Source organism: Polyodon spathula, chromosome 4 (assembly GCF_017654505.1).
Source record: "Polyodon spathula isolate WHYD16114869_AA chromosome 4, ASM1765450v1, whole genome shotgun sequence".
NCBI lineage: Eukaryota > Metazoa > Chordata > Actinopteri > Acipenseriformes > Polyodontidae > Polyodon > Polyodon spathula.
In genome coordinates, this window is record NC_054537.1 from 92,378,272 (window position 1) to 92,401,040 (window position 22,769).

At 38.7% G+C, this 22,769-nt stretch overlaps 1 protein-coding gene across 3 annotated transcripts in view; it reads right to left on the reverse strand.

Moving 5' to 3' along the window:
• The window catches only part of LOC121315130 (raftlin-like), a 47,159-nt gene that overhangs the window by 17,334 nt on the left and 7,056 nt on the right, over positions 1 to 22,769 (reverse strand). For 2 of the 3 annotated variants that reach the window (XM_041249062.1, XM_041249061.1), the window contains exon 3: positions 5,595 to 5,781. In XM_041249062.1, coding sequence (XP_041104996.1) covers positions 5,595 to 5,781 — 187 coding nt within the window. The remainder of the gene's footprint in view (positions 1 to 5,594; positions 5,782 to 22,769) is intronic. The other variant, XM_041249064.1, reaches the window with a different exon arrangement.

Sequence of the window (22,769 nt, forward strand, 5' to 3'; positions counted from 1 at the left end):
TCCAGCAGGAGGCAGTGTTTCACTGCAGGTCCAGTAAATCATTGAGAGGTTACAGGTGCAGGAGGCAGTGTTTCACTGCAGGTCCAGTAAATCATTGAGATTGAGAGGTTACAGTCCAGCAGGTTACAGCGCAGGAGGCAGTGTTTCACTGCAGGTCCAGTAAATCATTGAGAGGTTACAGTGCAGGAGGCAGTGTTTCACTGCAGGTCCAGTAAATCATTGAGAGGTTACAGTGCAGGAGGCAGTGTTTCACTGCAGGTCCAGTAAATCATTGAGAGGTTACAGTGCAGGAGGCAGTGTTTCACTGCAGGTCCAGTAAATCATTGAGAGGTTACAGCGCAGGAGGCAGTGTTTCACTGCAGGTCCAGTAAATCATTGAGAGGTTACAGTGCAGGAGGCAGTGTTTCACTGCAGGTCCAGTAAATCATTGAGAGGTTACAGCGCAGGAGGCAGTGTTTCACTGCAGGTCCAGTAAATCATTGAGAGGTTACAGTGCAGGAGGCAGTGTTTCACTGCAGGTCCAGTAAATCATTGAGAGGTTACAGTAAATCATTGAGAGGCAGGAGGCAGTGTTTCACTGCAGGTCCAGTAAATCATTGAGAGGTTACAGTGCAGGAGGCAGTGTTTCACTGCAGGTCCAGTAAATCATTGAGAGGTTACAGTGCAGGAGGCAGTGTTTCACTGCAGGTCCAGTAAATCATTGAGAGGTTACAGCGCAGGAGGCAGTGTTTCACTGCAGGTCCAGTAAATCATTGAGAGGTTACAGTGCAGGAGGCAGTGTTTCACTGCAGGTCCAGTAAATCATTGAGAGGTTACAGCGCAGGAGGCAGTGTTTCACTGCAGGTCCAGTAAATCATTGAGAGGTTACAGTGCAGGAGGCAGTGTTTCACTGCAGGTCCAGTAAATCATTGAGAGGTTACAGTGCAGGAGGCAGTCTATTATAAGTTGTGCCTTTGGGAATCCCCTGTAATGGATGTGTTTAAAGACTGCTGTCATTTCCTGCTCAGCTGGTTCCAGTTAAGGCTTACAGTTGACAGGAGACAAACCACCCACAGCTGTGCCTGATCTCAAAAATGTGTATTGTGGTCGTGCGCTCCATGCCTTCAATGTGCCGATGGCACTCAGCAATTAAAATCTTCTGTAAAAACCACAGGATGGAACATTGGGTCTGGCAGTTCATTTTAATTTTATAGAAATCCTGTTATTTCCAATCTGCCCTGGCCATTAATTGCTTGAGGCTCCATGATAAGGGTTCCAGTTACCAGACATTGTGCTTAAATTACATTTTTAGATCAATAATCTGTGCACATTTGTTTAGTAAAGTTTTGTTATACCATATGTAAGGGATAACACATGACAGGGCGTGGGTTGTGTACCATTACCATACGGCTGTGGTTGGGATGGAGGCACGAAGCGAAGCTGAGTGGAGAGTCTTCCTTCATGTTTTTGATACCAGAATTGGGGTATATGGGGATAGGGGGTCTGTACAACCCGTCAATCTGTATATTACACCAACTTTTTTTTTTTGTTTTTTAAGCAATTTAAGGAACTATAAATAAAAAAAAAAAAAATGTAAAAAAGTTTATTTTTTATGTTTTTATTCTGACAAAGTTAGCAAATGTTTGCACTCTTGCCCTAGGTCTGTGGCAGCTGCGATTTCAGAACTGCTTCCAAACCAGAATGCTCTGATCTTACTTCGCTGGGCTCTCTACATGCCTAATAGGCCACCACTTTCTATTTGGATTCCATTACTGGTTGATTTTGATCACTTAAGAATGTGGCCTTTTATCCCTTACCACAAGAGGAGCCTGTCTGTTTCCACACAGCAATTCTAGAAACTGTGTTGAGTGATAAATAAGACACGTGCAGTTGGGAAGAACACTGCATCACCAGAGTCCAAGCTTTAGGAAAATCCTGCAGCCACAGTATGTTCTGACGCTTGACAGCTGCTGATCAGTGGGCTGGATCTACCAATAGTTTTATTGATTTCAGGACCAGGCATTATTCAGTGGGATGCTCCCCAAGGACCAGGTGTTTTTTGCCGACAGTCAACTCTCTAAGGATATTTTTAAGTGATTTTTAGATAAAAATTTAACTATAAAGAATTCTTAAATATATATATATATATATATATATATATATATATATATATATATATATATATATATATATATATTATATATATAAACAGAAATCGTATGTCGGTTTAGCATTACACACGCTTCACATTCAATCTGGAGCTTTGTTTGGAAATTAGAAAGGGACATTAGCAGTTCCTGGCCTATAAAACACAGCTAGAAAAGATAAAACGGTCCAGGCAGCTCAGTTGAGTGAAGGCCCTTAGGAATGTGGCGTCATGCTTCTGTTTGCACAGCCCAACTCAGTGCTTCACTTTAGAGGATCACCCCCCATGGACTAAAGCCAGACCCATCTAATCACCCCACAACTGCCACAACATGCCCTGACACCTACTTAAGGGTAAGAAATGTGAATGGGAAAATGTAACCCAGTGCAAAATTGTTCTTTGTTTGGCACAGCATGCAAACTATGACCAGTACTACTGATTAAATAAATCAATACCGAAAGAATCTGAAGGCATTTGGTTTTGACTGTCTTTGATGTTTGTCTATATATTATAAGTCAAACTATTCTTCAGTGTAAACAATTTTCCCTTTGTAAATTGTTATCAGTAAATTGATCAGATCTCAAGTGTTTAAACTCAGTGGAGAAATAAAGTGGACATTGTGACCCTTCACCATATTTCTTTACTTTAGAAATTGTCATGTAACACATAACCAAACTTACATGTAAGCAATATGATTTAACCTATAACCACTTTTACTAGTGCTGATGTTTGCAATAAATGTTACTACTTTATCTTATTTCCCAAAACTTTCTGGTTTGGTTCTCATATTGCGTGCATGTATGTCTGTCTACCTGTCTATAGTAAATATGGGTTTGAGAGGAGGGCTACAGTAGAACATTATTGACCCGAGGGAAGACTATTGTTACCGACAGGGCTATAATTTCCGAAGCCCCCAGTCTTCTTGAGGGTCATGTCATTTTCCACTATGGCTGAGTCTGCAATACATATTTAATATATGAATCAGTCAAAAAAAAAAGTGAGGCAAGGCTGGATAGCAAACACGCCTTTATAAATATAGCTTTGTTTAAATATAGCTGATACAGCATACATAATAAATATTGACATATATTTTGTGTATATAATGTTTTTTAAATTCATACCATATAGTTAGCAAAGTTGGTCTACATCTGGTTTGCAACTGCTGAATAATCCAGTTTATATTTGTTTTCGTCAAGTTGAATTTGTTTGAATTTCAGAACGTCAGGAAACAGTGACAGTGATGTTTTAGTCACCATTTTAGTGTTTGGAGCATCTTTCTTTTGTAGTATGTTTTGTAACTTGGTATTCAGCCATTTTCTGTTGAGAAGAGTGCAGAGGAGAAAGGCGTTCCTTTGAAAAGGGGCGGGACTGACAGTGATGTGAACCAATCACATGACAAACGTATCTACTGACCGGAGGTGTAAGGATGTGAGGGCAATAGTTAAATCTATTTTTCCTCCTACGATGAGGTTTGAACCAATCACAGGCCGGTATTTCCAATGAAATACACCAAATGAAGGAAAAATATATGCCAACTAGCAAACTTTATACTGGGACAAGCTAAACTGGCAATTTTAAAAGCAGGAAATGCAAAGTAGATGGGACTAACTTCTGATGCCCTTGATATTTTTTTGAGCGCCAGAGTTAGACTGGATTTTAATTTGTATCCCATGATACAGGACCTGGAGAGCTTAAACGCATGTATGTGGGTGTGGCTGGGGAGGAAACACTCAAATTGTTTTTGTTTTTGTGATTTTAATGTGCTTTCTTTAAATGATAAGATAATTTAACTGTATTTTATATCTGATTTTTGGGGACAGTAATATGAATGTGTTTTTGCTATTTCTATTGTTATTGGTTAAATAAAGTATGTCTGCATGTCTGTATGTCTGTATCTATCTATCTATCTATCTATCTATCTATCTATCTATCTATCTATCTATCTATCTATCTATCTATTCATTTACAGATATAAGCTTCTGTCTATCTATTCATTTACAGATATAAGCTTCTGTCAATCTGTCCACTAGAGGTTTTTGTAACATATTGCTCTTTTTAAAGACAAGGGTAAATGTCCTACTGATGCCAGTAAGGAGTCTCCTACTGCAACCACACAGTGGGAAATCTCAGGATTAGGCTCAAACACACCAAAAACTACATTTTTAACCCAATCCTACTCTTAATAGGCAGCCAACTCAATGATGCTAGAACAGGTGTTCCAGGTTTGAGTTGTAAACATACTGTAGCTACTGAGAGCAAGCAAAGCATTCAATAATCGAGTCAAAATGAGACAGAAGCATGCACTAGCTAGGTATAACCACGAATAAAATAACAGACCCATGAACAAACTCAACCAGCATCCTTAAGATACTTGTAATTTAGACAATAACCACACGTCTTGACAATTCCTGGGTAAAGTTATAGCGTTTCCCCTCTATGCCAAGTGATAGCTACAAAAATAAATACCAAAAAGCGGCATCTCATTAGTAACACTCTTCTTTCAAACAAGAAAAACATAGAGCAGGCCTTTAATAAAAAAAAAAGAAATAACTTTCAAACAAATATGAAATGATTACATTTCCAACAGGCAAGAGAAGAAGATAGTTTTCACAGAAGATGAAGGGGCTTTTGACATCTGCCAAATCTGTAGCAACAAAGACGGGGATGAATAAACAGAGAACAGTTTGAAGAGTGTCAGCATAAGCCTTACTAAAAAGCACAGGAGACCAGTTTCTACACATAGGAAAATGACCCTCACGGTTTACAATGGCTTTGTTTGAATAAACCTGCATTTCAGAAACCCTGATGAACCTAACGATCATTTTGATAGAGAAGAAAGAAGTATTAACATTGATGAACCCTGAAAGCCCTAATCTGGATTTCTCTATTTTGAAAGTGCATTAGTCTGAGGGATAACATGTGATATGGTTCCTGAAAGGTTCTGGGTTGGCATCACTGCCAAGTGGGCTGTGATCATTTGTAGACCTGTTTTCAAACCCAAGCCACTAGCAGAGTAGTATGATGTGCTTTCAAAACAACACCTGACCATTCAGGGTATTGTAGACATTCAAGAAATCATTAAGTGTATCAAATCTTAAGACCATTCTTAACGAAATCACAAGTGTATCCTTAATCTAAACAGCTCTATTATTGTTAGATGGATATGTGTCTCTGCGTGTGCACTGCGTGTGCCTGTTATACCTTGCCATTATGGACTTCATACATTTAATTCATTCTTCTACTCGCCAAACTAAGATTTGGACTTGGATCCTAACCAATTATGTTTCAATAACAAAAAAACATGTTTATTTATAAAATAACTGAATAGATGTGCAAGCTGGCATATTATGTAAGCTTTTTTTTCAGAAACATTGGGCATCGGTGCAAACTATTATTAACTACAGCATGCAGTAAATGTCATGCTGAAATGCGGGGCAGCTGGTTCTCTCTTGAGGGAGGAAGCTGTTACCTGTCTGCCTGCTTAATGAGAACGGCTCTGAAGAGGCGTTCCTGTGGAGTCTGGTCCTTCCCTCCAGCCGGGTGAACGAAGGGATGTACCGTGGCCAGGACAAAGCCCTGCTGGTACAACTCCTGCAGCTGGACGGGCAGCTCATAGACAGACGAGAGCTTGACTGCCGAGGACCCGCTGATCTCTGCTGGAGACACCAAGAACAACAACAACAAAAATTACTTTATTTAAAACACAAGTAATAGTGTGTAATCTCCTGTGTTCAAATGAATAATGGGAGCCTAATTAATTCAAAACTTACCAGAAGTTTGCTAACGGTAGGGGGCCAATATAGAATGTGCTTGATGTTAGAAATGCAGTTATCGTTTCCGGACACATTTCCAACCAAACCCCTGCATATATTGAGGAATGGAACATTTTCAAGTCTAGAGTACTGTTGTATGAAAACATTCTATATGATGCTGTATCAAAGTTGACGACCTTATCACATGAATTAAAAAAATAAAACAGAATGTATGTGAAAGGGAAAATAACTTTACAAACATCAGCATTTGAAATTTGCTACAAACAGGAACCGGGAAATCAAGTTAAAAAATACATTAAAAACTGTTTAATTTGAGTTCAAGGGAATCCATAAACCACCAATCTTTTTTTTTTTTCAATTAATACAATTATAATTCTCTTTACAAGTATTACAGCAATAAGAGGTGATTAGCAGTCATTATGGACTGTACAAACACAACTCCTCTTAATCACTAGTGATTAGACCTGAGGCAGGTCTTTCAGCTAATTAGTAACCTACAATAGCCTGTAGCAAAATGAGCCACTGGAGCCTGACAAGTATTGTAGTGTTTAACTACAGGGTTTGAGGTATTTATTATACGGAGAGCTTGGGAACAGCTGGACCTGGCGGACTTGCTCTGCTTTTTCAAATCTAGCGATGTTATCAGTTTAGTTTATAGTTTTAGAAATCAGACTACTTGAACATTAACTTAACTTTATAGGACTGATTTTCATGTTTGCCAGGAATTTATGAAACAGGCTTGTTGGCTGAATGGCTAATCATTTGCGCTTTAGTTTATTATTTGCTCTCTGGCGTTTTACCTAGCCTCCCCGATAACAGTATGGGGTTTTGTTTAGCACCAGTGTCCGCCATTAGGGGGCAATATGTGGTCTTATGACAGATGCGACCATACCCAACCTAATCTCATCGTTCAGTATCATGTAGAACACAGGCATGAAGGGTTACGAATGTTTAATTCATAAACTCTTTATAATAACCCTGTACACACATGCATAACTACATACTGTAAATATATTTTAGATATGCTGCTGTGTCAATTTAATAGACCAAGTAATGTTAGGGTCCTCATTGAAAATGTGCACAGTTATACAGTTTTATTGCATTGAATAATGCGACACCGGAATACGAGGCTCGCTGTACATTATCTGGTGTATTTATATCTCTTAACTATAGTCCTATGACATCCATACTGTTTCAATAGTTAAACTGTGGGTTTACCTCCATGCTTTGGGTCATGAATTTGAATTTGGTCGGAATGTATGGGTGGCTATGGCAAGCATTGATTGTGGGTTTTGAAATGCATTTTGAATGGACTAGATCAGCGATATAAAAAGCATGATCATCAACCTGGAGCATTCTTCTCAACAGATGGTATACTTAAGGTTTTTGCAGCTGTGCAACACTAATTGACTAATTCCTTCCAGAAACACTGTTATACAGATTTAAAGCTTACGCTGTGCTTCATGCTTGGCCCGTTGTTTGAGAATAGATTATTTTTGTAGCCAACCCAGTGTTTAACCCTTAGTGAGCAGCTGTGTCATTTAGAAGAAAACATGTATAAAATGGGCAAATGACAGCAAGCTTAGTTCATTCTATAATTTACCAGAGCAGAACAAGATGCCATGCTGGCATTGCTTATTGCTAAAATAAAAAAATAAATACAAAAATAAGAACCCAATCAATATTAACAATTTGGGGAGACCATTCTGTAACCAGTGTTGAGACCCAAACAAATCACTGCATGTTAACAATACCTGTTCAATCAGAGCCAGATGAAAGTTGTCATCTCAGAGAATGCAGGCATGGACTCAGTGAGCTGTGTGCCCATCTCATTCGGATGGATGAGCTTTTTCCCTCTCAGTGAGAAAGAACACATTCATCATATAGTGTTAGACAAAATAGGAAACACCTTCAATATGTACCCTAAATCTCTTGTTTCCATTTAGGTACTATTTCAACTCATTGCTTTTCTTTGTTTTGTTTTGTTTTTTTAAACATAATTACTGATTTACATCTTCACAATTTCACCGTTGCTTTTCTACCCAGTTTGAAATGTCCAGTATGTGTCCAGCCCCTTACTGTTCAGTACTGAAGATCAACAGGATCTCCATTTCTATGGTGAAGCCTCTTTTCAACCACAAAACCTAAGAAACGGATGTTACCAACCAAGAACCCTTGAGCCAAGGGCCAAGCCTGGCAAAAACAGGTCTGAAAAGGACTCTCTGAACCAACTGATATAACTGGGTTGTGATGGCTGACCCCTTAAGATGAAGTTCAGTCTGAATATAGTACCCACCTGAGCTCGGATTCGAAGTGCCTCAGGGAGCTACTGTACAGCTGTGGCCAAAATCGCATCCCCCTATAGAATCTATCAAGGACAAGCAATACTTGAAGATAATATCCTTAAGGAATAGAAAGAAGACAAGCGTTGAATTGACAGCAGAACTGGCAGAAGGCACAGGTGTCGTTGTCCATCAAATCAACGGTAAGAAGGTCACTCTTGAAATCAGGACTTAAAGGATGTGTTGCAGTAAGAATACCTCTGTTAAGAAAGGGGAACAAGACTAAAAGGCTAAAATATGCACAAGAACACAGAAACTGGACTATGGAACAACGGTCAAAGGTGCTTTGGACTGTTGATGGATGGACAACGACACCTGTGCCTTCTGCCAGTTCTGTTGTCAATTCAATGCTTGTCTTCTTTCTATTCCTTAAGGATATTATCTTCAAGTATTGCTCATCCTTGTTAGACAGCTTTATGGGTCTTCCAGTCCTGGGTTTGTCAATTACAGATGACGTTTCTCTGTACTTGTTGATGCGAGGTATTTCACTCTATGTTTTTCCTTCTTTATGCAAGTCAAGGTTGTTATAATAGTAGAAAACACTAGTGGAGGTTTTGAGTAAACTGTTGATGCTCATAATGCATAGGTAAAAAAAATTAGCACTTTTGCACAACAGCGTATACAGTGCTCCCTCGCTATAAGGCTCTTGGTTATAATGAGCCTCAGACATAACGCTCCTCAGCATGTCCCCCAATTCCCTATACTAGTGATTCATGCAATAATTCTACAGTAAATACAGTACCGGTGTTGTTCAAACTGTAAACAACTTCTCAGTCTAACTTCCGTCTTTTCCTTTTGATACAGTACCTGAACTGAAGAAAAGCTGCGCTAGCACTTTATAACACAGATATCTTATTCAGCATTCGTTTTATAACTAAATAAATATTAGGCCTATTACGTGGTTATCTTTCCTAATGTATTTACTTTTTTGCTGCAAGAGTTGTGGCTTCTCTGGGAGACGAGACGCTTCAGCCCCGCTCCGGCAGCAGAACCTGGGGCGAGCCCATTCCCTCTTCCCCTCTCCCGAACTGCTATCATTCTCGCACTTCTGTAGATTTTAACTGAACTCCCAACCGCCGGTTAGGCAGGCTATTTATAGTTTAAAAACTGCTAATTAAAATGATGCATAAGGATCAGGATGAGCTACCTGAATTGAAAAATATTAGGTCGCTCATTCTGTCAGACAGAAATGATGAAATGAGCTGCCCTCTGCTTTAAAATACACACAGCATTTTTTACCAACCAATATGCGTTTTTAAAGGATTTTTAATACTATAATCAGGTGATGCTTTGCAATGTGTCTGTGAGTTAAAGACCATGGATCGGAGGCGTGTACTATCTCGTTAAAGACTGTGGAAGAGGGGTGTACTATCTCATTAAAGTGGATCAGAGGGGTGTACTATCTCATTAAAGACCTTGGATCGGAGGGGTGTACTATCTCATTAAAGACCTTGGATCAGAGGGGTGTACTATCTCATTAAAGACCTTGGATCAGAGGGGTGTACTATCTCATTAAAGACCTTGGATCAGAGGGGTGTACTATCTCGTTAAAGACCTTGGATCAGAGGGGTGTACTATCTCGTTAAAGACCGTGGATCGGAGGGGTGTACTATCTCGTTAAAGACCGTGGATCAGAGGGGTGTACTATCTCGTTAAAGACCTTGGATCAGAGGGGTGTACTATCTCGTTAAACACCGTGGATCAGAGGGGTGTACTATCTTGTTAAAGACCATGGATCAGAGGGGTGTACTATCTCGTTAAAGACCTTGGATCAGAGGGGTGTACTATCTTGTTAAAGACCGTGGATCAGAGGGGTGTACTATCTCATGGGGTGCACTTTTTCATGGTACACTGGTTTCCTATCTATATTTAATAGCAATATTGACTGTATTTGATAACTGTACAAAGTTATAAGCTAATATATTATAACTTACCAAAAATGGTAGCTCAGATTTATGGGCGTGTATGGAAGAGGAAGGAAGTAAAGTAAAAAAAAACCATCATGGCGCATGTGAATTTTGTGTGGGCAGCTCAGACTGTCAGAACAGCGGCCCGCTTTTTTTTTGTTTTTGTTTGTTTACATCGAGCACATAGAGGGGTGTATTTACAAAGCATTTTCAAATCTGATTCGCTGGTGGGATGGGACCAGCAAATCAGACGCTAGTTAACATGAGTAGGAGAACAAGAGCACGCCCACTGCTTGTCTCGCAGAAATACTTGGTGCGTTTACGGAGATCATTCAGCGCAGATTCTGTGCAGAACCTGTATAGAATCTGACCTATTTAGCCAATGTTCACATCAAAATGTATGTAAAATATAAGCTCAAATATTGATGGAGCACGGCCCACGTTCCTGAATATTTGTGGAGCAGGGGCACCATGGGCCCATATATCTCGCCGCATGTGTGTGTGTGTGTGTGTGTGTGTGTGTGTGTGTGTGTGTGTGTGTGTGTGTGTGTGTGTGTGTACACTTTTTTTTTTTTTTAATGATGTCCTAATCCTAAAATTCTAGGTGTAGCCAAACATTTGGCCGTAGCAAACACTGTCCCAAATCAAACACTGTACACAGCACATTATTATAACATTCTTATTCAAAACCCCTAAAAGCCAAACACATTTTTCTTGGCATCACAACATTTATAAAAAAAACAAAAAGCCAAACAGTCTTTTATTTGTTTTGGCAACAACGGGTATTTAATTACTGTTCCACTGTGTAATGAGTTTGCAACTCCAATGTCTGTAATTGCCCTAATTCTGAGCCAGGGACTGTTACTGGCATTCCCCTGCATTAACCTCATGTCCACATACATTATAAAAGGAGAAGGATGAATAGATCACAAGCACACACCCTTCCAGTGCAATGCATTGTATTCACACGCCATGGCTTGGGCCTGTTTGAAGCAGGTTTGCATTCCTAGCAGGCAAGGAGTCAAGTGCTAGAAGCACCCTGATGCTTTAGGCCTTGCTCTCAAAGCCGGGGGATCCAGTACAGTTCAGCGTCTCTTTTTTTTTAAAAATAAATTTGGAATCGCAAATTACTTTACCCCCGATTTTCTCCAAGTTTGGAATGCTCAATTATTCAACCCGGCCCACCGCTGTATGTATAGTAAAAACTATGATAAACCATAGTAAAACTGTAACTACATGGTAAAGCATGGTTAAAGCACGGTAAACTTCCATGGTAAATAGTTTTCTTGTAACACTTTTTAATGAATTTTTCCGTCCTTGTCGTATAGGGCTATACAAGCATGACTGGATCTCAGTAAAAGTTGGCAGTGTAGGATGGCCTTAAGTTATAATTTTCTATCATGTAAAAAAACTACTCTGCACAAACCCCCAGAACTATTTATAAGACACAGCCCACGCCAGCTTAATTAACAGGGTTGTTTTTCAGTGATGCTGCACTTGGATTGGGTCAAGAGTTAATTAGGAGATATGTCCCTCCTAATTTATTTGTACAGAACAACCTCCTGATATCCTTACATCAGACCGGAAGCAACTTGAATGCTGGTACTGTCTTATTTCAGAAGTTAAGTCATCTTGGGCCTGGTCAGACAGCCTGCGCATTGTGTTTGGGGCACTGTTATGCACTTCAGACAATGCATTAAAAAAAACTCATTCTATCTCTACGACAAATAACAATGTGGGCACAGTGGTAGCGCCAAACAGTTGACTAGTGACAGTCGATCACAGAAACTGATCGTCGACCTATTACAAGCCATGTGATGTTGAAGTAATTGAGAATAATAAGCTCTGACTAGGGCTTTCCATCTGTTTTAATTCTTCTACAGCTAAGTGCTGCCTTTGATACTGTAGACCATTCCATTCTACTGAATCATCTTGAAAGCACCGGGGGGGGGGTCTGTCTAACCTTGTCCTATCCTGGGGGGGGGGGGGGGGGGGGGGGGGGGGGGGGGGGGGGGGGGGGGGGGGGGGGGGGTGTGGGGGGGGGGGGGGGGGGGGGGGGGGGGGGGGGGGGGGGGGGGTGGGGGGGGGGGGGGGGGGGGGGGGGGTAAAATTATCAGAAGTTGTCTGTAGTGGTCCACAGGGCTCCATTCTCGGTCCCTTGTTGTTTTCATTATATATGCTACTGTTGAGTGAAATTATTCGCAGACAGAGCGAACCTCCATTGCTATGATGATGATAAGCTTGACCCTTGCAGCCTCTCATCAAAACTTAAACTAGAAATGATGAGTTTGGGGGTCATCTTTGATCCTGATCTCTCATTTGAAACTCATATTAAGGAAGTCACTAAAGTATCTTTTTACCATTTGAGAAATAGTCAAACTTAGACCACTTATTAGACCGTATCTGATCCCGAGTCTAACACATGCCTTTGTTTAATCTAGAATTGATTATTGTAATGCACTTTTTTCTGGTGTCCCAAGCTTGCAGCTTGTTCAGAATAACGCCGCTAGAATTCTGACTAAAACCAGGAAAAGTGAACATATTATCCTTCTTTTGGCTCCCTGTACAGTATAAAATTGATTTTACGATTTTGCTGTAAAGGCCCTGAATGGATTAGCAGCTAGTTATTTGCAGGAGTTACTGACCCAGTATCTTCCAAAGCACACACTGAGATCACAGGATGCAGGGCTGCTAGTTATTCCTGGGGTCAACAAAAGCAGCACGGGAGGGAGGGCTTTTTCTTGTAGAGCTCCTAAATTATGGAATGCTCTGCCTTCGTTTGTCAGGGAAGCTGGGACTGTTACAGTTTTCAAGCCAAGACTAAAAACGCACTTTTATAAAATGGTTCTCTGTGGGTTTTAATGTAACTTTAAATTTGCTGCTTTTGCGTGTATACTGTTTAAATCTGTATTTAAATGGGCAGTCGTATGTGTGACATGTTCTACACATGTATTGTAGTTCTTCTCCTGTACAGTGATTTGCGATACTTTTGTATAAATAAATAGCGCTATATAAATGCAATAAATAGAATAAATAAATATAAATGAGATTTTTGAACATTAAAAAAGTTTTAAAAAATCCAAGCAGTTTTAAAATACAGTGCACACATACAGCAAAGTGAAACAGTACACTCATAAATACAGTACCAGGCATTATTAAATAAGTCATTTATTAATATTATGTGGTGACTAATCGACCTATTTGATTATTTTTACCTCAACTATTTGACTTTTTCAAATTTGTAGTGCTATCACTAGGGTCAGACAATCCGAACACCCCGAATGTTACAACTCAGTGAATTCAGTGTGAATACAGTAGGCATTGCACCCTGTGCACACCAGTAACATACTATCAAGAACATCTGAAAGGACATTGAACAATTGTTGACAACCTTGGCCAAATAGGTCAACATATCTACCACACTGGAGTACTTCTGGTTGACATAACTAAGCAAGCTGCCCTGCAGTGTGCAGAGCAAAGATACAGAAAATCTGCAGCTGTGGGTTTCCAACCGTAAACTGAACACCTGCATCCACTCCAAATAACAGTAGCTGTGTTTAAGCAGGCCTCTCAAGAGGTTCAGGTCTGAAAGCTTTTATTTGAAAAGCCTCTTAAAAAAATGTCCGTCAGTTATATAAACTGAAATGTCTATGTCCACGAAGAAGAGTTCCAATCAGACATCTGTGTGAATACAGCCCACAGAAAACAAGCACTGTGCTATAGTCTCAATCCTTTCTAAGACAATAAAGATGCATCAGATTTTTCACAATATGCGTCAGATAGTTTCAGTGGAAACTATTTTTCACTGCACTTAAGTGGCCCTGGGGTCTATGACTGATCTGATGGCGGATATAAACTGTCGTGTAAATCATTAGAAGAAGTGAACTGACTGGCTTTAAAATAAACCAACATACCTTTTTTTTAAAAAAAAAACTTGATATGTTGGCTTATGTTACAGTATTTACTGGCCTATAAGAACCATTCAACTTTGTTTTATTGCAGTCCCTTACACTAGCAAGTCTTACAATATCATCAAAACATTCACTCCTCTGCAGTCACTGCAGCTTTTAATATCTCACACCTCTTATCCTTACTTTACCAAGGATCTAAATGTTAACATTTTGACGGGCATGAAATTCCTAATACATTGTTTTTATTAAATTAAAACATTTTTATTAAATCGACTTTTTGTGAGTGTGAACTGCACCACAAGCATTTACCAGTGTTATTAGAGAGGCATTATGAGAAACAATGTACACGACAGCTAGAACATAATTAGACTTGTATTAATTAAAATTCTCACATTGGGGAAAAAAAAAAGTGAAACAATCTTCACTATAAATCTGTCGTTGCAAATGGATTTGTTTTAGGGGCGACTGAGTAGTTACTCCTATCCAACACTTAGCATCTGATAAGAAGGTGCCAGAAACCTGCCATGAGCCAAGCAGAACTTGAATGAGACCTCCAGAACTGTATAATATTTTAATACAATCTCTAATGTGTGTACAAGCACAGGACATGATACAAGATATATCATGCATATATGAATGCTGCAGGATAGCACAGAGAGTGGTTGAATGCATTCTAATTAAAAGTTAGATATTAACATTCTGCTCTTTTATGCTGAGGCATGACAGCATGCTTTAAACATGACCAGGAAAAAAGCAGCATGGTTGCATTTATATTTATATCTGTAATTGTAAACAGGCTGGCTGTAGGGGTGATGTCAGGCCAGAAAGGAACACAAACAGACAATACTGGCAGGTGAAACTGAGAAGACACCGCAGCGCACAGTGCGTTTAAAAAACACACAGAAAAATAAAAGACTTATATAAAACAGCACACGGCACTTTAGGCCAAAATAAATAGACCAACAAAATGGCAGACAGACCGAGCAGACAGACATATACTGTGCTGGTGCTTCCAGCACACTGTAGCAGTTGTTACTTTCTTTTGCTTACTTTTTATTTTCTCCTCTCTCCACTCATCGAACACACAACCCGAGTGAGTGAAGCACTGCATCTTTTATTTGGAATCTCGATACATGTGCATGTGAACTAATTTCTGTACATCCATGTGCTCACATACAAATACCCCTTTTAATAAGTGATTATGCCGTCCACGTGTCTAAATACAATTAAATATTTTAAATCACTCGTGCTACACAGACCCATTTATATCCTGTGCACCAACATCTATACACCAACATGTAACACATAACATACACATGGGTGGGGTACACTGCCACAGTAATCCATGTCCCCTTAGTGCATGGGTCTATTATAGGTTAAATACACTTTTGCTGTTTTCTTGAAGTAATGGTGCTGGGTAATACTAGCTCACATGAGTGTGCATCATGGAACAGTTAGAAATCATAATACAAATATATGTCTGAGGTCAGTGTACACAATGCTAGACTATTACAATTTCTACAAAGTCAACAGCCATTCAATGCAAATATGACAAAAGAAATGGGTGTTTTGTTGCTAAAAAATATTACAAAAGTCATATATTAACATTAATGACTTATAGGCATCAGAAAACAGAATACATAAAAGGCATATAGTGTGCCTATATGGGAACATATAATGTACAAAAAAACAATTGCATGGCTTTCTTTACCATATAAGTGATTGATCACGCTGTACACGGTTCAATCAGTGTAACCATAATAGAGAATAAAATACATATATTTGATGTCTTTTCTATTTCAACTTGGGTTTGAATAGCAGAACCTTCCTTTTTTTTTTTGCTGACACTCAAATATAAAAGAACCACCATCACAGCTTGGTTGGTATTTTATTATATTTTTTATACACACATACAAAACACACACACATTCTCAGTATCACTGTGAAATGACCAACCATGCTTTTAGTTATGGTTTAAAAAAAAAAAAAAAAGAACACAGTTGAATTCATTTAGGAAAGTCATTTACTTTCTGTGTGAAATTCCTTCAGGAGCCAAAGACCTTAACTCCTTCAAGCGTAAGTCTTCTCGGACAGCTAATGTTTTTTGTGAAACGTATTCACTCTGTATGCAACAGACTAAGCACAAATGCAATTACCTTTGCGTGCAGCCAACAGAGCACTCAAACTCCTCATGGGAATGCAGTGAATTTTCAGCTCTTGTCATGCTGGCTTGGGGTCTTAGTCCTCAGTGATGAGGAGGTGATCCAGAATTTGCTGAGAATTCCAGCAATTACTGGTGAACTTGTGACTTGGAACACAGATCAGGGTCTATTGTAATCATACAATAATACAGGCCTACTGTATGCAGCAATGGTAACAAAAACAATATAATCAGCCTTTGGGAAAAATACCAGAATGAATTAGTTTATAATGTTGAAAAAATAGGGTTGTACAAAATAAATAATTCTTACTCACTTATCAGCCATGTTACTTGCTTGTTTTTTTAATTACACCCTGGAAGCCTATTTTGTTTTTTTAAAGTTTGAGCTCAGCATGGTTTATGCTATTAAAACATGCCTCTAAGTGTTCCTCTCAAAGGTTTTTTTGCATCATCAATGCGAGGCTAAAGATAACAGATTGAGACTAAATGCTTTACAGTAATCTCCGTCTAAGAGAACACCCCTCAGGAAGCAAGCAAAGTGTTCTTATAAGACAGAGGTGACCACCAGACACAATATGAATCAGTAAATAAATTTAATTAAAAAATTAATAAATAAATATTTATTAGTTGTCATGATGCAAGTGCATCAACATATGAAATGAACTGAATAAGATAAAGACAAGCAATAGGCAAGTGTATGTTAATATAACTATAATGAAGTAACAGACAAACTAACGTGTATAAACTGACCACCACCACTCACCAGAACAGGAAACACCAAATTGTTCAGTGACTTGTGTCTGGTTCAGGGTTTTTTCAGGAGCTCGAACAATTTCCAACTTTTTGCAGCAAGAGAAACAGCGGCGAAACAGCAGTTTGTTTACATGCCATTTTGCAGCGATGAGGTGCACTCGTGGAAATGTTTGTGACAGCAGTTCTACATGCCATTTCTCACGATGACAAGCGATGAGGTGAAAAATCTGTTTCACCACAAGTCAGGCTTACACTGCACGATTTCTGCAACTGGGAGACGCAGCGCCATTCACACTTATCGATTGAGCTACGATTTCTCACTGTAGATCAGGGATTGCAAGCTCCACACACTACACGAGATATCTTGTCGCGGACTGCGCCTATTTTCATTGCAAAATCGAAGACATCGTTCGAGAGAATCATGGACTCGAGCGAGGAGGCAATCGCACTTATCGACCATTTTGTCCCAGATGTTAAGAAATTAGTCGCTGACTCCTCAGCTATGTAAGCCCGACATAAGGCGAAGTGTTCTCTTAGGAGGTGTGCCTACATGCAGAGTCTACAGTCTTTTTTACACCTGTGAGAGCATTCCTTGTGATGGACTAGTTGAGTAAATTACTTCTGCTAACTAGATGCAATATGTGTCTGTGTATTTTTGCGTGGGTGTTCAAGGTGAGACTAATAATTTAATTACTCTCACTCCCTTAGTAGAGATATTTATTTAGATTTGTACACCCTATTTATTCTACCATTAAGAGTGGAAGGAAAAATATGGGGTAAGACGTCCCCACTTGTTGCTACAACTGTTTAAATATATTTTTTTCAACTTTTAACACTTATAACTTTAAAGTCAAAGCTCTTATCTAAATGTCCGATAGTGTAAGGATTATTGCCCACATTGTCAACAGGTAACATAGCTATAGCGATCCATGACATGGTAGAGAACAGAAAAGCCAGAGCACTTTTGATTTATTTATTTATTTTTTCGCTCTTCCTGCAGTGATTTAGAGGACAGATCTGAAACCCAGTGCACTGGAGCAGCCATTTTGAAAAGAGCTTTGAAACTTGTTAGAAGTGTAAAAAGTTGGCAGAATGTTAACAATAAAAATAAAAATGGCAGGTACAGTATTTAAACAGATTTAACCACAACAGATTTAAACACAAGGGGACGTACAACACTATATTTTTCAGAACTCCGCTACTTACTTGGTACGGCCTGCAACAGTCATACTGATGCACTTTTTACCAACACAATCTAAGCACTTCTTCAATCTATTTTCGTCACTGCTTCTAATACCCTGCCAAACTCACAGTGCTCAGAACACAGGAAGTTTGTGTTAATCCTGAACTGTGCTGAAGTTCAAGAATGTCGATTCAGGGTATTTTATATTCTTAACTCACTGACTTTGCTTACTGTGTCTTAACGTTTGAACCGCTCACAAGCTTTTGCTACTTTTTCATGTGAAATGAGTGTGTAAGAAAGCATTCTGGAACTGGAATGGACCAACACAAACAATTACAACATCATCTTATACAGTGCCTGATCATGCTACAGTATCGGAATTTTAGCAAGCTTTCCAGGTAGAATTATTTCAAAGCTTATTTTGGTGGTGGTGGGTCTTGAACCAAAACCATTTATTTATGTTTCTCTCTAGGCTTTTATGGTAACCAGTTACAGGGGAATTCCAGTTAAGGGCAATCATTTCTGTGCAATTCAAGCTGAATTTTCAATATGCAAGAGGCGTTGGAAACCACATTTAAACAGAAACACACCGAAACTGAAACAGCTAAACCAGAGTCTATCTGACTCAGAACCAGACAAGCAGCAAGATCGAATGGGACGATTTAAGCTGTTAAAATGAGCACACAGGAAACGATTATTTCATTCCATTCTAGTCATTGCATTTCTACAGCCACAGAAAACAGTTTTAATAATTTCCCATTCTGGTGCATTAGCTGTGTGTTGCTCAGGGCACAGACCCAGAGCCTCCACTGTTTACTGATTAAGCACAGATCTACTCAGATCTTCAGGCCACAGAATGACAGACAAGCTAAGTACAGTAGCATCACAATGATCAAAATAAGCAGACAGCTTGGCAAGCAACACAACCAAGAGGAAAAGACAGCTGAAACAAGAACTTGTGGATGCATGTGTGACCCTACAGCGTATGCTTATCATTATGACAATTCTATGTACTAGACTTTTAAATGTAAATCCATGTTAAAACAGCTGTTAAAATACTAGCAACAATTAAAGTAATAAAGCCAAGAAGAAAAACCAAAACCAACCCAGGAGGAAAAAAAAGAAACTACGCTTGACAAATATTTATTAACTATTTATTTTTCTGCAGAAAGACACCAAATTAAATAAAATCAATAAAGCTAGACCTAGTCAAGACAGTGCGGCAATAGCCAATATTGAAATTCTAGTAAGTGAACATTATCTATATATCACTCTTGGGAGTGGGATGGATGTAGGAGGGGATTTAAAAAATAATATATTACTTCTGAGCCTCTGACTTGGTAATGAAAGCCCAAGGCTGCTTCATAGTGAAGTAATGTGGCACACAATGTAATGACCGGTACTTTATTTAAAACATTTAATCTTTAAAATAAATGTTCAGAATTTCTTTCCAGAATAAATCACCACTCAAACCATTTGGATAATGCAAATGGCAGCTGTCAAATAAACAAGCAAATCCCTACAAAGATACACAATGGATTTGACATTAGCTAGAACAAATTTCATTTTAAAAAGGATGATATCTGAGCTATTAATTACTGTTACAAGATTTAAAAAAACAATTTAAAAATAACTTCCTACAAACAGTGCTTTCAGACAACTGTATTGCAAATATCCAAGCTAAGCTGACTGCTGAAATGTCACAGACATTACCTAGGGAAATAGGATTAGCTTTCTTTGCCCTTGGGCTTTAAACTTTCAGCTAAAAGCTATTGTTACTTTGACAAGAATAAATAAAACAGAGCAGCAAGAATACAATGAAAAAGGGCAGGAAACATCTTAAAGGGTTTTGGTTTTCCTGTTCAAACTATCACAACAGAGTGCATTTTAGCCGCTTCACGCGATGTGTTGTCATGACTACAACACGACCTACTGTTTATTCACAGGAAATATACAATGTCTCAAATGAAATCTCTCTCTCCCTAGAGATACAGTGAAAAATTTTACATAAAATAAAATCAACCAATGGAAGATCTGCATTTTCTCCGCGGTAGTCCAATCATAAGTGAGCGGGGGAGAGACAAAGCGTTGAAGGCATTCTCCATTTCAGTTGAAGGTCTAAGGAGTTTAACCAGTGGGAAAGTCAAATATCTGCCCTGGTTTTGCAGATGTCCAATCATTAGTGAGCAGAGGTGGTACACAAATATGATAGGGTAAGCGGTGTAAGAGTAGCTGAATTTCGCATGATATTGCTTTATAGGGATTGTTATTGAGAATTATACCGAGCATGTCAAAGTAATATTTCTAATTGCTTTTTACAAATTAAAAAAAAAGTGGACATCATAGTCAGTTTGGTTAGAACTTTCTCAGAAATACTGGAGATTGTTAAAAAAAGGGAGGTATACACCACAAATACACGAATTGACACAGGAAGGGAAGGGATATACTCGCCGCTTTCAAGACTCAAATCATGAAAAGTATCCATGGCTTATCGATAGCTGTCAATTAAAAGTATACAGTTGGAACTGACTTTTGTTCAGTACAAAAAAGGAGATCTAAGATGTCTAACAAAGTCAACAATAAAACATGAGCATCCCCAAGTCACTTGAGAGCCCCTGTAAAACTTGTGGAAAAACCTTGATTGATGTTCAACTAGATGATCTGAAGTGTAGGGATACCATACATCACAATGAGCAAGTAAGAAAAAATGGTGAGATTCTATGCTTGATTGATTGCTGTTGATCTTGGAAAGCAAGAACCGGTATTCAGAGGCACGATGAAGACACCAATTCCTCAAATAGAGGTCATTATGTGGAATTAACTACTACACTTAATTTACTACACTTTTTTTAGATTCTAGCATTGATTTTTTAAGGACAAATACTGTAAGATTATTACCTTTATTAAAAATATTGACGGATTAATCTACTGATTAAATCACTTAATGCCCATAAATTAACAATAAAAAATTATAATCGAGTAACTCAGCCCTCCCTCATTTACGGATTTATAATAATATATATTAATATATATATATATATACTATATATATATATATATATATATATATATATGAATGAGATGTGATTTTACAAATTCATACTGCTGTCCATAAGAACAACACAACTGCACATAATGTTGGTATTTTTGGTAGAGGATTGAGCTTTCACACAAAGAAAATGCTATGAACAATTCTGATTTCATTTTTTTTCAATTTGCAAAAAGCTTGGCTTGTACTCTATGAACATTATAATACTATGGTCTACCACTGCTACATTGCTTTAGCCAGGAGATGGAAAGGAAATGTTCAAGTGTATCCTTACTCTTCCGCTGTATTCCATCCTACTTTGGTCTTATAGGTTGTACACAATTTCTCCAAGCTAATTAAAAAGAATAATTAATGAAAATGCAGACATGCAGACACAAATTTCCATCCACCCAAAAACCCAATTAACCAAATGTCACTGTTATTTGAAGATGACCTACAGTCAAGTCCAGATTCCACTGTGTATGCAGTGTTGTATTTTCATAGTTCATTTGTGTGTGTGTGTGTGTGTGTGTGTGTGTGTGTGTGTGTGTGTGTGTGTATATATATATATATATATATATATATATATATATATATATATATATATATATATATATATACAGTGCCTTGCAAAAGTATTCAGACCCCTGACCAATTCTCTCATATTACTGAATTACAAATGGTACATTGGAATTTCGTTCTGTTCGATATTTTATTTTAAAACACTTAAACTCAAAATCAATTATTATAAGGTGACATTGGTTTTATGTTGGGAAATATTTTTAAGAAAAATAAAAAACTGAAATATCTTGCTTGCATAAGTATTCAACCCCCACACATTAATATTTGGTAGAGCCACCTTTTGCTGCAATAACAGCTTTAAGTCTTTTAGAGTAAGTATGTACCAGCTTTGCACACAGTGTCAGAGGGATTTTGGCCCATTCTTCTTGGCAGATTTGCTCCAGGTTGTTCAGGTTGGTTGGACGACGCTTGTGGACCGCAATTTTCAAATAGTGCCACAGATTCTCAATGGGATTGAGATCAAGACTTTGACTGGGCCACTGTAGGACATTCACCTTTTTGTTCTTGAGCCACTCCAATGTTGCTTTGGCCTTGTGCTTGGGATCATTGTCCTGCTGAAAGGTGAATTTCCTCCCAAGCTTCAGTTTTTTAGTGGACTGAAGCAGATTCTCTTGCAGTATTTTCTTGTATTTTGCTCCATCCATTCTTCCTTCAATTGTAACAAGATGCCCAGTCCCTGCTGATGAGAAGCATCCCCACAGCATGATGCTGCCACCACCATACTTCACTGTAGGGATGGTGTGTCTTGAGGCATGGGCAGTGTTAGGTTTGCGCCACACATAGCGCTTTGAGTTTTGGCCAAAAAGCTCTATCTTGGTCTCATCTGACCACAAAACCTTTTCCCACATCGCAGCTGGGTCACTCTCATGCTTTCTGGCAAACTCCAGACGTGCTTTCAGATGGTACTTTTTGAGTAACGGCTTCTTTCTTGCCACCCTCCCATACAGGCCAGTGTTATGCAGAGCTCTTGATATGGTTGACTGGTGCACCACTCCACTCCCAGC